Raw genomic sequence first — 21,996 nt, forward strand, 5'->3', positions numbered from 1 at the left:
ATAACAAATATCATGAAACATTAACATTTTGTAGTCCATTGTATAATTTAAATAAACATAAATGCAAATTTCGCATGTGGAAAAAGTAAGTACACCCTTGGCTCTAATAGGTGGTATTGCCCCCTTTGGCAGAAACAACCTCAAGTAGGCGTTTCTTATAACTGTCTACCAGTCTCTGACATCGACTGGGAGAAATTTTTGCCCACTCCTCCATGCAGAATTCTTTCAGCTGTGCGATGTTTGAGGGGTTTCTTGCATGCACAGCTCGTTTCAAATCCCCCACAACATCTCGATGGGATTTAGATCCGGGCTTTGACTTGGCCATTCCAGAACCCTCCATTTCTTTCTTTTCACCCATTCCTTGGTGGATTTACTGGTATGTTTAGGGTCATTATCATGTTGCAAGGTGCACCTTTGGTTGAGCTTCAACTTTCCGACAGATGGCCTCACATTATCCTCAAGCACCTTCTGGCACAATGAAGAATTCATAGTGGATTATATGATGGTGAGCGGCCCAGGCCCTGGTGCAGCAGAGCTGCCCCAAACCATAATATTTCCACAACCATGCTTTACAGTTGGTATCAGGTTCTTGTGGTCAAATGCTGTCTTTGGTTTTTGCCAAACATGTCTTCTGGTACTGTGGCCAAATAGCTCTACCTTTGACTCATCTGTCTAGAGCACATTGTTCCAGAAGTGCTGGTCTTTGCCTAGGTGTTCATTGGCAAACTTTAGTCTTGCCCTGATGTTCTTTCTGGACAGCAAAGGTTTCCTCCTGGCACACCTCCCATGTAGATCAAATTTGTGCAGCCTCTTTCTAATGGTAGACTCGTGCACTTTGACATCAACAGTGGCAAGAGCTACCTGTAGGTCCCGTGATGACATTCTGGGGTTCTTAGAGACTTCTTTCAGCATCTTGCGATCTGCTCTCGGGCTGAACTTGCTGGGGCGGCCTGGCCTGAACAAGTTGGCAGTTGTTTGGAATCTTCTCCATTTGTAGATGATCTTCCGGACAGTCGAATGATTGATTTCAAATTGTTTGGATTTAAATCCCTTCCCAGACTCGTCGGCATCTATAACCTTCTTTCTGAAGGCCTCAGAAAGCTCTTTTGATCTAGGCACGGTGACGCCGCACACTTCAACAACAAAGAGCAAACCAAACTAAATGTCTGAGGTTTAAATAAGACAGGTTCCTCCAACATCCTCTCTAATGATGTTCTAATCATTTGCACCTGAGCTGGTGCACCTGATTCTAATTTTAGGTATTTGAAGTAGTGATAAATGTAGGGGTGTACTTACTTTTTTCCACATGCGAAATTTGCATTTATGTTTATTTAAATTATACAATGGACTACAAAATGTAAATGTTTCATGATATTTGTTATGTTATATCATCTTTATCTATCAATATTGTTGAAATGAAGATCAAATAGCTGTATGTTGAAATACGTTGAAAAAGTCAAAACTTTACATGGGGTGTACTTACTTTTTCATGTGACTGTATATTTACATGTATTACTTTGCATGTATATTTATATGTATTACATTTGCATGAATATTTACATGTATTACTTTGCTTGCATGAATACAGTATACGATGGAGGCCGTGGTCTACTGGGAGGCTGCGTACATATTTGAAAGGTGTTATGGAAACGACCCATGTCTAGCTTGATTATTAAAACAAATCTGGAAATTAGTTGCCATGGAAACCATGCTACATACATGCCATTACGTCGTGTTATTGACAAACTTATATTTAACTTAAACTTAGTCTTATATTTGCTTGTTCGGTCTCTTCTTTCTGGTGAAATGACCGAATTCAGTGAATTGAGGATGGTCATTCAAAGGTGTATCGATGTTTCGGATAAAGTATGCCCTGGGCAAGACACAGTACTAACTCTAGACCAGCAGTTGTACTGCATCTCACTATAATTCACCAAATGTCAGTCTGTCCGTTCGAAGGTACCGCAAAAACGGCTGAACCGATCGCAACGATATTTTGGGTGGGTATTCCTGAGACCCCTGGGAGTAAAATAGGCTTGATTGTTTTTCCAAGTTTTCCAATTTTCCAGTTTTTCCAAACACGATGGAATAATATTTACCGATATGAACAGTCATTATGGCTTTTGTTGAAATTCTACGTACCAGGAGAGAGTAGATGATCGACTCCTGACGAACCCTTCCGATATAAACGTGCGGCTCTGAAGTAACACTGCAGCGTGTGCAAATCGACTGAGAAACAGGTGTAACGGCCGCTTCCGTGTTACATATTCGGCGCACACTCTCCACACATAAACGTGCGACTGAGAAAGACGTGTAGCGGCCGCTTGCGTTTTGCAGAATTCAATCTTTTTTCAAAATGGGCGCCATGTACTGTTTAGATTTTGATGATTTGCATGTGATATGATTCAACGGATGTTTATATGAATCGTTTAAAATAAAAAAAGCCTTTTCTTTTTTTTGTATACAGAATCGAGGTTCGTGAAAGAGCTAACATTTATTTCACAAACAAATCAAACAGACAAACAAAATATATAAAAAGAGGGAGTGGTAGACAAGATGGGGAGAGAAGGGGAAGCACACAAACACAACATTTGAGAGCAAGGACATCGGGAGATGTGTGGGAGGGAGAGGGCTTGGGGGAGGAGGCGTGGGAAGGGGTGGGGGGGGGGGGGGGTGGGAGAAGTATAAAACACAAGGACACCAAGGACTTCCAGGACAGAAGTTGGTATTTCAAAAAAGTGGGTTTGGGGTGAAATTAGCAGGGGTAGAAAAGATCAAGGTTTTGGATGGGGGAAGATAAGAGATGGTGGTGAACAGGTGTTTTAAAGACCTGGAGGGAGGAGTGGGAATGAAGAGAGTGAGGGAGTTTGTTCCAGAGGCGGGAGAAAAGAGGTATGAAGGAGTGAAGGTGAGCAGAGAGTCTTGATTTTGGCAGTTTAACCATAAGAGGGTTGCAGGCAGATCTTGTGCGACCTGTAGGAATATTTGGGGGACAGAGCCCAGAGAGAGATGGGGGGGGGGGCAAGGCCGGAGAGGAGTCGGTAGAAGACGGAAAGACCACCAACCTGCCTGTGGTGAATGAGTGAAAGGCCCTTGGAGTTTGCTTCATCACGGGAGATTCCAATGATTCTGAACGCTGTGGTTTCAACAGCGTGAAGACGAGCTAGGTGTGAGGCAGGAGCACCAGCCCAGAGGGGAGAGCAGTATTCCTTTGAGCTGTGGATGAAAGCCTTGTATGTGGTGAGGAGCTCAGGTGTGCCAAGGAAGGACTTCACTCGATGGAGGATGCCCAGTCGGCGACTGGCTTTGGAGGCCAGATTTGAAATGTGGTTTTCCCAGGAAAGATCATGGCAGATAGTGAGACCCAAAAGCTTGAGTGACAGAACTTCTTGGAGAGGATTATTCAGAAAGTGGATGGGAGGGTTGTCCAGTCGGTTTTTTTGGAGAGACATCGTAAGAGTGTGAGATTTGTCAGGATTGAAAGACATGTTCCACTTGTTTGCCCAGTCTGTGATTTTGTCCAGGTCTGCGGAGAGTGAGGAGGCTGCAGACTGCCGATCTGAGGGGTGAGGAATGGAGCGACAGAGAGTAGAGTTATCAGCAAAGAGAAAGAGAGGATTTTCAAGAGAGTCAGAGAGATCATTGATGAAGACCAGAAAAAGCACAGGGCCCAGAACACTGCCTTGGGGAATTCCAGCCTGAACAGGAAGAGGAGATGATATAAACCCATTCAGGGCCACACGTTGACTTCGACTCGAGAGGAAGTCCACCAGCCATGCGTGGAGATTTCCATGGATACCAAAGGAGGAGAGTTTGGTGAGCAGAGCAGGGTGCCAGACCGTATCGAAGGCATGTGATATGTCAAGGGAGACAGCTCTAATTTCCTGTTTGGCATTGAGGACCTCCATCCATTGTTGAGAAAGCAGAAGCAGCATGTCCAGAGTAGAGTGACCAGGTCTGAAACCAAAAGGTCTGAGTCTGAGTAGAGTGACCAGGCCTTCTGGTATTTTGCCTTTTCATTTGGGCTTCCCAATTGAAGCCCCGTCCGTAGGCTAGTAGCGAAAATGCAAGATACAGTACTAACTCTAGACCAGCAGTTGTACTGCATAGCAAAAGAGCAAGATACAGCACTAACTCTAGACCAACAGTTATACTGTTTAGCAAAATAACTGCAGTGGTGTTACACTTGTGGGGTGGATTGTTTAATGATGGTACACTCGTGGGGCTGGGCTTGCAATGACGAGAAGCTGTGATCGTTGGGGTGTATATTATGTGAAATTCTGGGCAGGCTGTGAAACAAGATTTGCTCTTTTCTTTCTTCCTTCCCTTTCGACTTTATTTTATATTATTTTGTTAAAAAAAAGAAAGATCTTCCTTATCGACTTTCTCCCTCCCACCAGAGCTCTACATAATTGAATAGAGAAAGAACCTCTGGGAGAAAAAGAAAGAAGAGGAGGTGAGAGGAAGGAGAGTGCGTCGGAACGGGGGAGGAAGGCAAAAACGAACGCAGGACAAGCGGTCCCAGTTTTGACGAGAAACTCGGCCTGTGTGAGCTTTTTGAGGATTTGATTAATCTCTCCGAGGGCTGTCTGTTGGAGGCACAGTCGATGCCGGAGAGATTGGGGTGGAGGAGGGTTTTCCCGGTGCACGTGGGATCGTGAGGAAAAGTGGGAGAGGGAGCAGAAGCATTTGCTCCTCATTAAGTATCGTCTGAGCCGACCGGAGGCAACGTGCGGATTCAATGTTTTGCAGAAACTGCTCTGGGTAAGTAGTTCGTGGAGTTTGAGGACACCCACTGAGAAAGAGAAGAGTGGAGGGGAGGCGCCACCCTCGGGACACGTCTGGGATGAGGCAGTAGGAACGCCACCTGAAACAGGCCTGAATTTCCCTCCTCCTCTCCCGATTTTATGTTACCCATTATTTTCTTTATATCCTGGCGAATATTCCTTTGTTATTTTGCTTCCACCTCCCTCCCCTTTGGGATTAGCTAGGGATAATGGGTGGGTCGTTTAATTGTCTTGTCCATATTGTCTTGGTGCCTGTCTGTCCTTCTGTAATTACTGGATCTTTGCCACTGCATATCAACAGGATTTATTTTCCGTATGATTTATCTATTCCTTGGTGATATGCCATTTTTTTTTTATTTTTTTTTTATTTTGTTTTGTATACAAGATCGAGGCTTGTGAAAGAGCGAACATTAATCACACAGAAAGACAAACCGACACATAAAACATATAACATCGGGAGCGGTAGACAAGATGGGGAGAGAGGGGGAAGGACACAAACACAACATTTGAGAGCAGGGACCGAGAGACATGGAGACATCGAGAGATCTGAGAGAGGGCGAGGGCTTTGGGGGGGGGGGGGGGCAAAGATGGGGAGAGAGGGGGAAGGACACAAACACAACATTTGAGAGCAGGGACCGAGAGACATGGAGACATCGAGAGATCTGAGAGAGGGCGAGGGTTTTGGGGGGGGGGGGGGCATGGGAAGGGGGCGGTGGGAGAGGTATAAAACATATGGACACTGCCAGGACTTCCAGGAAAGATTTTTTTTGGGATGAATTGATTTGGTGAGCAGGTCGAAAGCAGCCTTTTAAAGAAGAAGAAGAAAAAGGTGTTATAAAATATGACGGAATACATAACTTGAGGGGAAAGTGTAAACATTGAAGGTTAATGAGTGAAAACTATCTGGGGAAATGGGGGAGAAACACGTGGTCGAAGAACGAACGAACGAATAAGAATGAATAAACGAATGAGAACAGAGAAGGAAATGTTTTTTTTTTTTTTTTTTGTTTTTTTTTTTGAGTTGAGATTTACACAAGGAAGTAGGCTATGGGTGAAAAGCCTGGGAATACAGAGAACGAAAGTTATTGGATCACAAACGACGGACCGCTGAGAGAAAAACAAAGCCTCAAGGTTGTACAGTGCACACTGTACAAGGCCTCAAGACACGACACGGCAAACAGACGATCAATTTATGAAAGATAAACACCGAGAAACAACCAAAGTTGCACACAATAACTTCACACACCGAAAGATAAATACAGTTTCGACAAAATACAATTGTGAACAGACTTAACTTCGAAAAACGTGGAGACCGTGTGGAGCTTCGAAAATCCCTCCCACCGTCTCCGAGATCTCGCGAGATCTCCGATGTGCCATGTGTTATTTTCTTGATTTTTAGTAAAGGATTTGCATTTATTCCCCTGCTTTGAATTTGCGTTGCATTTCTGGATTGGCATACAGTGTGTTGAAGAGTAGGGGGAGGGGGCTAAAATTGCATCGGCATTTGGATGGTAACTTCGCTCGGTCACGTCTGACTGCTCATACGGCGTGACCCGGCCACGGGGAACGTATTCGCCTCCCGAGAACATCGATTAGGATCTCCGGAGCAATAGACAGTACCCAGAGCCCTTCCCGCAGGGTCCACGTCGGTAACAATGGGCAAATCCAGAACTGTCTAAGAATCTTGTGATCAAGCTTGGGGATTTTCACGTAGCTCACAACTTCATGAGAGTGATTGGACAACACTGAAAGACTCTGGTCTGTCTGATGTTTGGAGAGAGAATGATGTCTTTGGTGAGACCACTGCAGATAACATAATTCGAGCTAAGTCATACAACCGATCAATTCGAGCACACACGCTCACTTATGACGCACTCTTTAGAATCATGTGACCAAAAGTTCAGCAATGCGCTATTGCTCAGCAAAAGCCGATATCAGAAGAGATCAACAATGCAGTAGACAAAGTTGTGTGTCTTATGAGGCGAGGAGATTCTGGAGAAGAACGACACCAATAATTTAATCAACTTCTCCAATGTTTGGATACAGCAGGTGACTGCCAAAATCACATGACCATGGAAACAATTCATTATTTATGTTGACTCAGTCTGATGAAGGAGTTTGATTCTCAGCTTCCACCAGCATCTACATACTGGAGAAAGAACATGGTATCAACATGGTACATGAACATTGAACATGGTATCAACGTTGCTACAATTTATCAGAGCCGAGAGAGACGGAAACTGGGATCTAAATTTGGCAGCATTTGCAGATATGTTGCCATGGTTCTCAGCCTACAATCGGAACAACTACACACGATGGGGAGCTGTGTACCTAGCCGACATGAAGCTACTACCAAAGCACATCCTGACATGCATAGAGCATTCTCCTCCGGGAACTGTGTTGTCAAACGAACAAGCAGACATGTCAACAACATCTCAACTGATCAAGCCTTATAACATGTAAACAGGGTTTGTAAAGTTGCTGGTGGTCTGATTGGTTGATTGGTATAACCAGAACAGACAATGCCAGGGATAGATGGTGCCTAACATTCAATGAACGCAGTAGACTGGCAGAAGAAGCACATATCGTGTTCAACATACATGTTGAAGATCAAGAGCTTGGTACACCTAAACACAGACACAAAGACATCTCTAAGGCTGGAGTTGTGCGAGATGAAGGGGATGTGAAAATAATGATAGAGCAGCTAGAGCATGTCAAGGTCTTTGGACATGATGAGCATCAAATTGTAATTCGAACAACGAATGATGTAGCATCTGAAGACATCACCGAGTCACTTTTAAATGCAATGTGTTGTGTATGCATGTATGCATTTTACGTGTTTAAATGTGTATATTTTACCTGTGCAGTGTGCATGTATGCATTTTACAGCCTCGATTCAGTATACAAAAAAAAAAGAAAAAAAAAAGTGTATATTTTACCTGTGCATGTATGCATTTTACGTGTTTAAATGTGTATATTTTACGTGTTTAAATGTGTTTATTTTACCTGTGCATGTATGCATTTTACGTGTTTAAATGTGTTTATTTTACCTGTGCATGTATGCATTTTACGTGTTTAAATGTGTTTATTTTACCTGTGCATGTATGCATTTTACGTGTTTAAATGTGTTTATTTTACCTGTGCATGTAGGCATTTTATGTGTTGAAATGTGTATATTTTACCTGTGCATGTATGCATTTTACGTGTTTAAATGTGTATATTTTACCTGTGCATGTATGCATTTTACGTGTTTAAATGTGTATATTTTACCTGTGCATGTATGCATTCTACATGTTTAAATGTGTATATTTTACCTGTGCATGTATGCATTTTACGTGTCTAAATGTGTATATTTTACCTGTGCATGTATGCATTTTACGTGTCTAAATGTGTATATTTTACCTGTGCATGTACGCATTTTACGTGTCTAAATGTGTATATTTTACCTGTGCATGTATGCATTTTACGTGTTTAAATGTGTATATTTTACTTGTGCATGTATGCATTTTACGTGTCTAAATGTGTATATTTTACCTGTGCATGTATGCATTTTACGTGTCTAAATGTGTATATTTTACCTGTGCATGTATGCATTTTACGTGTCTAAATGTGTATATTTTACCTGTGCATTTATGCATTTTACGTGTTTGTGCATAGTTTAAGCCAATCTGACCACATTTCTTGGTTATAATGGTTGCCATGGGAACAATCAATTATTTGTTGATAGGTAAATGATCAGTAGACCTTAAGGTTCATTCTGAAAGGAAAAGTGAATCCATAGCACAACATTTGGTGAAGCTGTACAAACTTCTCCAGATCAAAACAATTTTTGATGTTATTTATGTCCATTTTTTAAACGAAATGTCGTGACATTTGACCTGAACCTTTGACCTTGACCACATTTTATTTTTTTCTCTAATACCAGCTGGTAAATGCTGTCAGAAAACATATATTTAAGCATTTGATTCGGTCATTTGGTGCTCCAAATATTTTTTTATTAATAATTAATGGGTTTTAGAATTATCTTTGAGGTGGTTACCATGGCAACCAGATATCTCCCCTCGAGGACATTTTCAAAACTGCCAACAAGCATTTTCATATAATTCAGGATGTAAGCTTTCCAAAATTACCTGTTGGTAGCTTCTAACACACGGTGCTCCATAACTAATTTCTAGGCCACATTTTGCGATTCTGCCAATAGACATTATGGATTGACTGCTTACCGCTCTGCCTCTTGTTTTCTTTATAAACTTAATAGTACCACCGACGACTTTCCATGACATATATATATATATATATATATATATATATATATATATATATATATATATATATATATATATATATATATATATATATATATATATATACAGTCACGTGAAAAAGTAAGTACACCCCATGTAAAGTTTTGACTTTTTCAGCATATTTCAACATGCAGCTATTTGATCTTCATTTCAACAATATTGATAGATAAAGGTGATATAATATAACAAATATCATGAAACATTTACATTTTGTAGTCCATTGTATAATTTAAATAAACATAAATGCAAATTTCGCATGTGGAAAAAGTAAGTACACCCCTACATTTATCACTACTTCAAATACCTAAAATTAGAATCAGGTGCACCAGCTCAGGTGCAAATGATTAGAACATCGTTAGAGAGGATCTTGGAGGAACCTGTCTTATTTAAACCTCAGACATTTAGTTTGGTTTGCTCTTTGTTGTTGAAGTGTGCGGCGTCACCATGCCTAGATCAAAAGAGCTCTCTGAGGCCTTCAGAAAGAAGGTTATAGATGCCTACGAGTCTGGGAAGGGATTTAAAAAGATCTCCAAACAATTTGAAATCAATCATTTGACTGTCCGGAAAATCATCTACAAGTGGAGAAGATTCCAAACAACTGCCAACTTGTTCAGGCGAAGCCTCCCCAGCAAGTTCAGCCCGAGAGCAGACCGCAAGATGCTGAAAGAAGTCTCTAAGAATCCCAGAATGTCATCACGGAACCCACAGCTCTGGCCACTGTTGATGTCAAAGTGCATGAGTCTACCATTAGAAAGAGGCTGCACAAATTTGATCTACATGGGAGGTGTGCCAGGAGGAAACCTTTGCTGTCCAGAAAGAACATCAGGGCAAGACTTAAGTTTGCCAATGAACACCGAGGCAAAGACCAGCACTTCTGGAACAATGTGCTCTGGACAGATGAGTCAATGGTAGAGCTATTTGGCCACAGTACCAGAAGACATGTTTGGCGAAAACCAAAGACCCCATTTGACCACAAGAACCTGATACCAACTGTAAAGCATGGTGGTGGAAATATTATGGTTTGGGGCAGCTTTGCTGCATCAGGGCCTGGGCAGCTCACCATCATAGAATCCACTATGAATTCTTCATTGTACCAGAGGGTGCTTGAGGATAATGTGAGGCAATCTGTCAGAAAGTTGAAGCTCAACCGAAGGTGGACCTTGCAACATGACAATGACCCTAAACATACCAGTAAATCCACCAAGGAATGGCTGAAAAGAAAGAAATGGAGGGTTCTGGAAAGGCCAAGTCAAAGCCCGGATCTAAATCCCATCGAGATGTTGTGGGGGGATTTGAAACGAGCTGTGCATGCAAGAAACCCCTCAAACGTCGCACAGCTGAAAGAATTCTGCATGGAGGAGTGGGCAAAAATTTCTCCCAGTCGATGTCAGAGACTGGTAGACAGTTATAAGAAACGCCTACTTGAGGTTGTTTCTGCCAAAGGGGGCAATACCACCTATTAGAGCCAAGGGTGTACTTACTTTTTCCACATGCGAAATTTGCATTTATGTTTATTTAAATTATACAATGGACGACAAAATGTAAATATTTCATGATATTTGTTATATTATATCACCTTTATCTATCAATATTGTTGAAATGAAGATCAAATAGCTGTATGTTGAAATATGTTGAAAAAGTCAAAACTTTACATGGGGTGTACTTCCTTTTTCACGTGACTCTATATATCACGAACGATGTAATAGTGAGATATAAATAGATAATCACAACGTTCTGTGAAGCCGTGGTATCTAATTGGTATCGATGTTACAACGAAACAACGTTAACTGGGACCAGGACGACGTTAACCGGTGACATCCTACACGTACAGGGTGTCCCATCATAAGGCTTTGTTCGTTCATAACAGAAAATAAAGCACAAGTTTCCTCACGTGTTTCAAACGACACAACACCAGCAATTATGGAGACACCGAGACAGACGCAAAGAAGGAGCTCCGGCGTGTTCCATGTCCGCAGCCGGCCACGCATCATGTCGCTTTTGGAGTGAAACGTGCACACCACAAGATGTCAAATAAGTGAATCCACAGAACGGCCCAATCACTATCAACGTTTTCCAAGAATAGAGGAAATTTCATTCTTTTCCCTCCTCGTCATTCCAACCTGGCATGGATCGCAAGCGGAATGCGGAGGTTGCACAATCACTGATAAACAGGCCTCTGGTTGACCCCTGGGCGTTTCTTCCGTTCACCAGAAACATTGGAAACATTTTCATTCCAGAATGTTATTGACATCAAACTTTACTTTATCGAGCTGAACGTACAATTTATTCCTACATTGTGCAAATCCTCAATAAGGAGAAGAAGAAGTAAAGCACGAGTTACTTTAAGTGGAATTACAAGGTCATTGGGAAACAGTGGACAAATCCCACGATTATGGGGAATTGAACCTTCGTTTCCAGCATTGTGAGTCACATAACAAAGTCAAAGCACAAAGAAAACAAGATATGTTCTGCACTCCAGGTGACCCTCGTGTAAAACTACCTCCGTAGTCTGTTTAATAAAATATTTTTCAATACAAATCACTGTTTTATACCAGGTTCCTTTTATCCTTCTTGTTTCATCAATTGTTTTTACAAGCACGCACTCTACACCTTCCTTTAGTTGATTCCAGACCCTGAAGGACACTGCTTGAGAAATTACCTGGAATCCTTAACCTGCGTTGACCTGTGGCTAATATTCCATGTTTTCCTTGCTTTATGTACACTAGGACGTGCCCGTACGTGGGTGCCCGTTCCGTGGCCAAAAAAAAAAAAAAAAAATTTCCAAATTTAAATCAAGTGTACCTCCCTGTCTTTGCTAGCCATGACATTCGATGCCATTGACCATTGCCACTCCTACGCCACGGTGAGGCGACAGGGTAGGATTTGTAGGAGACCTGAAAGTGCAGTGTCAGTATGTATTCCATGTTCGAATTGTATTAGTTTTAAAATAGTTAAAAAAAAAAAAGGTTTGCAAAGCATATCAGCAAATTGAAACAGAATTGAAACAGAGCAGAATTCGTTATTATTATTATATCTATTACTACAAATTATTACAAATTATTACATTACAAATGTTATTCGTTAATGTTAATTCCCTGCCATCACCCTCTGCCATCACCCTCTGCCATCACCCTCTGCCATCACCCTCTGCCATCACCCTCTTCCATCACCCTGCCATCACCCTGCCATCACCCTGCCATCACCCTGCCATCACCCAGCCCCATCACCCTGCCCCATCACCCTGCCCCATCACCCTGCCCCATCACCCTCCCATCTCCCCCCCATCACCCTCCCATCACCCTCCCATCACCCTGCCATCTCCCTCCCACCACCCTCTGCCACCACCCTTTGCCATCACCCTCTGCCATCACCCTCTGCAATCACCCTCTGCTATCACCCTCTGCCATCACCGTCCCATCACCCAGCCATCACCCTCCCATCACCCTGCCATCACCCTCCCATCACCCTGCCATCTCCCTCCCACCACCCTCTGCCACCACCCTCTGCCATCACCCTGCCATCACCCTGCCACAGCACCCTGCCACATCACCCTCCCATCTTCCCCCCATCACCCTCCCATCACTCTCCCATCACCCTCTGCCATCACCCTCTGCCATCACCCTCCCATCACCCTGCCATCACCCTCCCATCACCCTGCCATCATCCTCCCATCACCCTGCCCCATCACCCTCCCATCTCCCTCCCAAACAAAGAATAATAAAAATTGTCTACATGTACATTGTACACACCTTTATGTCGTTAGCACCACTTCATAAGGCACCACGTACGGGCTTCTTCTTTGTTTCCTCGTCCTGGGCAAGAATGCGGAGGCTGCTGGAACTGCTAATATTCCATGTTTTCCTTGCTTTATGTACATGAAGTAAGCACTTAGCGGAAAGTAGTTCCACGTTGATCCTCAATGTATTAGTGGTTTCAATTTTTGGGGGGCTTACAAGCTCCCCGCTCCAGCATCCCCGCTCCAACATCCCCGCTCCAGCAGGGAAAATGGCCTTTAAAATGCATGTTGTTGTTGTTGTTGTTACAAGGTCAAGGCTCATGGAAAACTTAGAACACAGAACAAAGTGAAAAGGGGGGAAACATCAACAGCTGGGTAGAGGGATGCAACGGAGGGACACTTAGAGGGAGAATGGGCAATACAAGGGGGAAGAATGACAGAGTGAGGGGGGAACAAGGGGGAAGTGGAGAGGAAGAGGAGGATGGGAAGGGGGGAGGGAGAGGGAAAGGGGAAGAGGAAGAAGGAGAACGAGGGGTGAACAACCTAGATACATGCTCAAACACAACTATAAGCGGTCTGTGAGAAGAGGAAGGGAGAACTGGGGATGAAAGAGCGATGTAACAATAGACAGAGGTGAAGGAGGGAGAGTGGAGGGAACATAACGATCTGGAAAGAAACCAGATAGCACACAGACGTTGGGCCAACGTTCGCTGTCATTCTTCCCCATTGTATTGCCCGTTATCCCTCTAAACATCCCTTTGTTGTGCCCCTCTACCTTGCTTTTGATGTTACCTCCCCCCCCCCTTTTCACTCTGATAGGTGTTCTCACTCTTCCATGAGCCTTGACACTTAAGGTTGTTGGATTGGCCGAGATGGACCAACCGCCTGGCCCCCACGATCACCAGACATTACCCCCCTTTATTATTTTTTCCTGTGGGGGTTTGTCAAGGTTGTTGTCTGCAACACCAAGGTGGCAAACCTGCAGGATCTTCGTTCTCGGATCACAGCTGCATGTACATTGGTGGACGCAAACATGCCGAGCCGAATATGGCAAGACCTTGTGTACCACCTTGTCGTCCTGCGCACGACAAACAGAGTTAACATTGAGGTGTATACTATCGATAGTGTGCAGAAAACTTTATGAGTTTCTGTATCATATAAACTAAAGGGTATCGTTTTATCATTCTTGGTTGTAAATATATTAACAACTAGATGTGTCCAGGTCCTTTTGGAACACCGTGTATATAGTTTTTGGCCTAATCACTCAATGGTGAAGAATCACTCAAAATTAATAAAATTCTCGTATCCGGATTCGAATCTTACCAAAATCGAATCGATTCATCCTTGTCACACAGACAACCTGTCTACCAAGTTTCGTCCAAATCCATCCATAACTTTTCGAGATATCCTGCCGTGTATCGTTTTTTGCCCGATCTCTCAATGGTGAAGAATCACTTAAAAATTCTCAGATATAGATCCAGATCCGGATCTTCACCAAAATGTAATCATTTCGTCCATGTTATATACCCCACCTCTCCACCAAATTTCGTCCGAATCCGTCCACAACTTTTTCTTGTTCCCAAAACAAACAAGAAATATGTCGTGTATAGCACGATAGTTGCTAAACCCCTAAAACAAGTTGTGGACCTTAGGCCTTTGTTGACCTTTTGGCCTATGTTGACCTCAAAATAATTGGTGGTTGAATTCAGTGATCTGATATGCAAATCATGTTCAAATTTCCAGTCAATCTGATGAAAATTGAGGATTTTAGAAATTTGACAAAGTTGTTGACCTTTGGTCTATGTTGACCTTTTGACCTCAAAATCAACAGGCTTCTTCGTTATGGCCATCTCCACCATTTGGTGAAGTTTTGTAAAGATCGGATTAAAATTGTGACCCTAAGGCGATTGACATAAAGACAAACAGACAGACAGACAGACAAACAGACAGACTAACGCACAAGACACCAACCAATATAGGGTACTTGAAAAATCTTCGATTTTCACAATTACCAAACATACAAACAGAGAGACAGACAAAATAAACAAACAGAGAGACAGACAGAACAAGCAAACAGAGAGACAGACAGAACAAGCAAACAGAGAGACAGACAGAACAAGCAAACAGAGAGACAGACAGAACAAGCAAACAGAGAGACAGACAGAACAAGCAAACAGAGAGACAGACAGAACAAGCAAACAGAGAGACAGACAGAACAAGCAAACAGAGAGACAGACAAAATAAACAAACAGAGAAACAGACAGAACAAGCAAACAGAGAGACAGACAGAACAAGCAAACAGAGAGACAGACAGAACAAGCAAACAGAGAGACAGACAGAACAAGCAAACAGAGAGACAGACAAAATAAACAAACAGAGAAACAGACAGAACAAACAAACAGAGAGACAGACAGAACAAGCAAACAGAGAGACAGACAGGGGTGAAAACATAACCTCCATTGAGTTTCAGTGGTGGAGGTAAAGACAAAGAATCCAGGACCAGTTGGGAACGACAGGTAAGGTTGGGTAACGAGAGTGAAGTTGGGAACGACAGGTAAAGGCAGGTACCGGTAACGAGAGTCAGAGGGGTTGGAGATACAAGATTAGAAAATAAAGCCAGAATTGAGACATTCGTTCTTCTCAAGAGCGGAGTCAGACATGGTGCCATTTAAAGGGAGGGAAGGGGAGCATACATACATACATACATACATACATACATACATACATACGCATCCATCCATACATACATCCATACATACGTACGTACATACGCATCCATCCATACATACATCCATACATACGATACATACACGTCCATCCATACATACATACATACATCCATCCATCCATACATACATACATACATACGCATCCATCCATACATACATCCATACACATACATACATACATACATACATACGTATACGCATCCATCCATCCTTCCATACATACATGCATACATACATGCATACGGTACATACATACAGACAAACATGCATACATAGGCTACATACATACATACACACATAGGAGGTTTTAATGGAGGACGTTATTATCCTCAAGTTTGAGGATAACGAGGGAAGATGAGTTATTGGGATCCAAGGAGCGGTGGAAGCGCTCGCACAGGCCGTTGGCCTGGGGGTGGTAGGCCGTGGTGCGGTGCAGCTGGACGCCGAGCGACCGCCCCCCAGAGCTCCAAGGTGAACTGGGGGCCGCGGTCGGACGAGATGTCCGAGGGGGCGCCGAACCGGGCAACCCAGGTGGCGATGAACGCCTGCGCGACGTCCGCCGCCGTCGTCGCCGCCGCCAAAGGCACGACCTCCGGCCACCGGGTGGTGCGGTCCACCATGGTGAGGATGTGGGTGAAACCCCGCGAGGGGGGCAGAGGTCCCACCAAATCCACGTGAACGTGGTCGAACCGACGTTCGGGCACCGTGAACGGGGCCAACGGGGGCTGGGTGTGACGGTGCACCTTCGCGCGCTGGCACGCGAGGCACGTCCTGGTCCAATCGCGGACGGCCTTCCGGAGGCCATGCCAGACAAACTTGTCGGCGACCAGCCTCTGGGAGGCCTTCGTGCCCGGGTGGGACAGGCCGTGGATGGCGTCAAAAACCCGGCACTGCCAGCCCGCGGGCACGATGGGGCGAGGCCGCCCGAGGGAGACGTCACACAAGAGAGCCGTGCCCGCGCCGTCGAACGGCACCTCAGTGACGCGGAGGCCCGTGACGGCGGTCCGCAAGGCCTGGACGTCGGGGTCGGCGGTCTGGTCCACCGCCATCCGGGCATAGTCGATCCCGAGGTGGACCGCGTGGGCGACGGACCGGGAAAGGCAATCCGCCACCGGGTTGTCCTTTCCCACGACGTGCCGGATGTCCGTCGTGTACTCGGACACGGCTGAGAGGTCACGCTGCTGCCGGGCCGACCATGGCTCGGCGACCTTGGCCATCGCGAAGACCAGGGGCTTGTGGTCGACGAAGGCCGTGAACGAACGGCCCTCGAGCAGATGGCGGAAGTGCCGGACCGCCAGGTGGGGCCCGAGCAACTCGCGGTCGAAGGTGCTGTACCGGCGTTCGTGCGGGCGAAGCTGCCGGCTGAAAAACGCCAGCGGTTGCCAAGCACCACGCACCCATTGCTCGTGCACCGCGCCCATCGCGTAGTCCGACGCGTCGGTGGTGAGGGCGATCGGTGCATCGAGCGCCGGGTGCGCGAGCATGGTGGCGTTAGCCAAGGCGAGCTTCGCGCCCACGAATGCTGCGTCCATCTGCTCGGTCCAAACAACGTCACCTTTGCCCGGCTTCCCCCGGAGGGCCTCGTGCAGGGGGCGCAGGAGCTGGGCGACGCGGGGCAGGAAACGGTGGTAAAAGTTCACCATGCCCAGGAACTCCTGGAGCCCCCTGATCGTGCGGGGGCGCGGAAACCCCTTGACCGCCTCCACCTTTGTCGGTAAGGGGGTGGCCCCGTGCCTGGTGACGCGGTGCCCCAAAAAGTCGATTTCGGCGACGCCGAACCGGCACTTGGCGGGGTTTACGATCAGGCCATGCTGGCCCAGGCGTTCGAAGAGCGTGCGGAGGTGGCGGAGGTGCTCTTCGCGGGACGCGCTTGCGACGAGGATGTCGTCCAGGTAGACGTAAACGCAATCCAAGTCGCGCAAGATGCTGTCCATCAACCGTTGGAACGCCTGAGCCGCATTCTTCAATCCGAAGGGCATCCGAAGAAACTCGAAGAGGCCGAATGGTGTAATGACGGCCGTCTTCGGTATGTCCTCCGGCCTGACGGGGACCTGGTGGTATCCGCGGATGAGGTCCACCTTAGAAAATAAGGACATTTTCGCCAACCGGGCGGAAAAGTCCTGAATGTGAGGGACCGGGTAGCGGTCGGGGGTGGTGGCATCGTTGAGGCGGCGGTAGTCTCCACACGGCCGCCATCCCCCGCCGGGCTTCGGCACGATGTGCAGTGGCGACGCCCAAGCGCTCTTGGAGCGCCGTACGATTCCCAGCCGCTCCAGCGTAGTGAACTCCGCCTTCGCCACCGCGGGCTTCGTCGGCTCGAGGCGGCGTGCCCGGGCGTAGACCGGTGGCCCGACGGTGGGGATGTGATGTTCCACCCCGTGCTTGACGGCCACCGCCGAGAAGGTGGGCCGCGTGAGGGCCGGGAAGCTGGCGAGGAGACGGGTGAACTCGTCCGCTGCCGGAAGCGTACAGACCAACCTCGCCGGGACCGAACCGCTCAGCAAGCCGCTTGGCGAGCTGCTCAGGGAGCTGCCCAACGAACTGCTCAGCGCGCAAGCAAGCGAGCTGAACGTTTCGGCCTGGACGAGGCGTCTGTGCTTCACGTCCACCAACAACCCAGTTGCACATAGGAAGTCCGCACCGAGCAATGCCATGGGCACGCTGGCGGTTACGAACGTCCATTGAAAGCGTTGCCCTCCGAACCGCAGGGAGAGGCAGCGCTTCCCGAATGTGCGTATGGGTGTACCTTTGGCTGCAAGCAATGCGGGGCCCCGGCCCGCGGTTCGCTTGTCGGACGTGGAGGTGGGGATAACGCTCACCTGTGCGCCTGTGTCGCAGAGGAAGCGACGCCCGGACAAGGTGTCCGTGACAAGAAGGAGGCTGCCGGAAAGGCCGACGCTCAAAGCCGCTACCGAGTGCCGGCCCGGGCGTTTCCCAACTTGCCAAACGAGCACGGCGGGCAACAATTCCTAGCCTTGTGGCCAAACCTGGCGTGGAAACGGCACCAGGTTTGCGGCGGAGGCCGCGGCTTTCGCGGTGGTGGTGGGCGGGGCGTGGCGGCGGCCACGAGGTGTGCATCGGCATCAGCCTCGGGATCCACGAGGTGTGCAGCAGCATCAGCCTTGGGATCCGCGACGGCCGCACCGACTCTCGCCCGCGTGTCACAAGCCGCGAAAAACTCATCGGCCTGGACGGCCAGAGCGCGGGGTTCCTTTATTTTGGAACCGGCCAACGCGAGGCGTACCTGTGCCGGTAGCTGGCGTAGAAAGAGCGCCCGGAATAAAAAATCCGGGGCTTTGTCACCCAGCAGCGACAGCATGTCATCCATCCGGACCGATGGTCGTGTGTCGCCGAGTTCGGGAAGGTCCAGGAGGCGGTCGGCCCGTTCGCACTCCGTGAGGCCGAACGTGGCAATGAGGAGACGCTTGAGCGCCTCGTACCTGTGGTCGGCCGGTGCGTTCCGCAGGACGGACCCGACTCGGGCGGCTGTGCCGGGCCCGAGGGGGGCGATGACGTGGTAATAACGCATCTCATCCGCCGTTACGCCTCAAAGTTGGAACTGTGCCTCGGCCTGCACGAACCATACCTCGGCCTGAGCTTCCCAAAACTCAGGGAGCTTCACCGCGACCGCATTGTTTGACATGGCGCGTTCTGTTGGTCAGCGGCGGCTGAACCAGCGTCGTGGTCACCAGTGAAGTGCGGTGCTATGCGCACGACTTGTTTGCCTAGAAGATAAGCAACAACGCGGGTAACCAAAAAGAGTCTTTATTCTAAAGCTCAACTATCGCACTGACTTGCTCGGGGCTGCGCGCCCCGTGTATATCCCGAGGCCACGCCTACCCCTCGGGCGTGGCCGACACCCTCTTGGTGCGCAGAATGATGTCACCGCGCCAGCGAGCCCTCGTGTCCGCCACACATACATACATACATACATACATGCATACATAGGCTACATACATACATACACACATAGGAGGTTTTAATGGAGGGCGTTATTATCCTCAAGTTTGAGGATAACGAGGGAAGATGAGTTATTGGGATCAAGGATGGCGATAATGAGGGGAGACGAGTTCGAGTACAGGTTCGCTTACTTCGAGTTTGACTTTGTCAATTAACACGTCACGTGATATTAAAGCTACGTCACGTGACTTTGGTTACACCGCCATTTTGCATGCATACATTTTCGAAATGATCCAGTCTGAGGAAGAGCAGGAAGTCCTGTATTGTCAAAGGTTCAAACAAGGCCTGTGTATGCGATGTCGCCTGTTTCACACTCTTCCTTGATTTGTTCTCTTCTCTAGATTTCGTTTAAATCTGTAAACAGTGAGAATACTTTCCTTTTCCACAATATTTGTTTTCAATACTTTTTCTAAGCGGTGTATAAAGGTTTGCCAATTAATACATTGCTTTATAATCCCACTTTTAATTTAGTTTGAAGTTTAATAAAACAGACATAAATTAATTCCGATAATCGAACCGAAAAACGAGCATGGTAAATATTAATGGCATTTAAACTGACACGATGACGTAAGAGTTTGGCTCATTTAATCATTGCCAAATCCAAATGTTATTCCCTATAAAAATACCGATATTTCCACAAAGTGCTCTTCTTTTTTATTGTTAACCCCCATCGATGGGGACTCGCTCGAGCACCTCAAAAGAGCGCCGATGGAGGGCGCCCTCGCCTCACCTGAATCGTTTTACCTCACGCCGGGATTTTCATCCAATCTCCACAGGATCCGCCACGGGGTGAAGATTCCATTTGGACTCCATAGCAACCGGCTGCACTCTCCCTCAGAGGCCTCTGGTAATCAATGGGAAATGTTTATTAATTCCATTTATAACGAGATTTAAGGTATCAATTCCGACTTGTAACGAGAAACGTGTTCGTCCATTTAACTTGTAGTTATATGAAAGGTGTTTATCATGGAATAATGAGTGCAATGGACTCGGTTTGCGTAACGGGCGCAGAGGCCGCACATTAATCCCAAGAGGGCCGAGCACATGTGGTGATCCCGCGGTGCGGTGTGGTTATTAAATAATTAATGTGGCCACACGGCGGTTTCACAGGGATCCTGAGCACATGTGGTGACCCCGCGGTGCGGTGTGGTTATTAAATAATTAATGTGGCCACGGCGGTTTCACAGGGATCCTGAGCACATGCGGTGACCCCGCGGTGCGGTGTGGTTATTAAATAATTAATGTGGCCACACGGCGGTTTCACAGGGATCCTGAGCACATGCGGTGACCCCGGGGTGTGGTGTGGTTATTAAATAATTAATGTGGCCACACGGCGGTTTCACAGGGATCCTGAGCACATGTGGTGACCCCGCGGTGCGGTGTGGTTATTCAATAATTAATGTGGCCACACGGCGGTTTCACGGGGATCCTGAGCACATGTGGTGACCCCGCGGTGCGGTGTGGTTATTAAATAATTAATGTGGCCACACAGCGGTTTCACAGGGATCCTGAGCACATGTCGTGACCCTGCGGTGCGGTGTGGTTATTAAATAATTAATGTGGCCACACGGCGGTTTCACAGGGATCCTGAGCACATGTGGTGACCCCGCGGTGCGGTGTGGTTATTAAATAATTAATGTGGCCACACGGCGGTTTCACAGGGATCCTGAGTACATGTGGTGACCCCGCGGTGCGGTGTGGTTATTAAATAATTAATGTGGCCACACGGCGGTTTCACAGGGATCCTGAGCACATGTGGTGACCCCGCGGTGCGCTGTGGTTATTAAATAATTAATGTGGCCACACGGCGGTTTCACAGGGATCCTGAGCACATGCGGTGACCCTGCGGTGCGGTGTGGTTATTAAATAATTAATGTGGCCACACGGCGGTTTCACAGGGATCCTGGGCACATGCGGTGACCCCGCGGTGCGGTGTGGTTATTAAATAATTAATGTGGCCACACGGCGGTTTCACAGGGATCCTGAGCACATGTGGTGACCCCGCGGTGCGGTGTGGTTATTAAATAATTAATGTGGCCACACGGCGGTTTCACAGGGATCCTGAGCACATGTGGTGACCCCGCGGTGCGGTGTGGTTATTAAATAATTAATGCGGCCACACGGCGGTTTCACAGGGATCCTGAGCACATGTGGTGACCCCGCGGTACGGTGTGGTTATTAAATAATTAATGTGGCCACACGGCGGTTTCACAGGGATCCTGAGCACATGCGGTGACCCCGCGGTGCGGTGTGGTTATTAAATAATTAATGTGGCCACACGGCGGTTTCACAGAGCGATTCTGTGGTTTGAAATACACTTTAAAAATAGCGAGTTTAATAAATAATAACCGGGAATGGGACACAATGTTTGAAAAGTCATGTCTGTCCCCCTGTCCTCCTCCCCCGTGACATTTACAAGATTGGGGTCCGTTCGACCAAGTCTCGTTCCGAACGTGTCTCAGTTCCAAATTGATACTGAC

The 21,996-nt window shown here is 47.0% G+C and overlaps 2 protein-coding genes across 3 annotated transcripts in view; one reads left to right on the top strand and one right to left on the bottom strand.

The window, feature by feature from the left end:
• LOC137420882 (proteoglycan 4) overlaps positions 1–11,248 on the bottom strand; it is a 94,004-nt gene extending 82,756 nt beyond the window's left edge. For both annotated transcript variants that reach the window (XM_068106368.2, XM_068106358.2), the window contains exon 1: positions 10,983–11,248. In XM_068106368.2, the coding sequence (XP_067962469.2) occupies positions 10,983–11,082 (100 nt within the window). In that variant the 5' untranslated portion in view covers positions 11,083–11,248. The remainder of the gene's footprint in view (positions 1–10,982) is intronic.
• An 8,982-nt stretch (positions 11,249–20,230) lies between these two features.
• Positions 20,231–21,996, top strand: part of C1H1orf146 (chromosome 1 C1orf146 homolog) — a 57,094-nt gene continuing 55,328 nt past the window's right edge. The window contains exon 1 of the mRNA XM_078770887.1: positions 20,231–20,363. The gene's annotated coding sequence lies outside the window, so the exon portion shown is untranslated. The remainder of the gene's footprint in view (positions 20,364–21,996) is intronic.

Source organism: Myxine glutinosa, chromosome 1, assembly GCF_964187855.1.
Source record: "Myxine glutinosa chromosome 1, kmMyxGlut1.1, whole genome shotgun sequence".
Lineage (NCBI taxonomy): Eukaryota > Metazoa > Chordata > Myxini > Myxiniformes > Myxinidae > Myxine > Myxine glutinosa.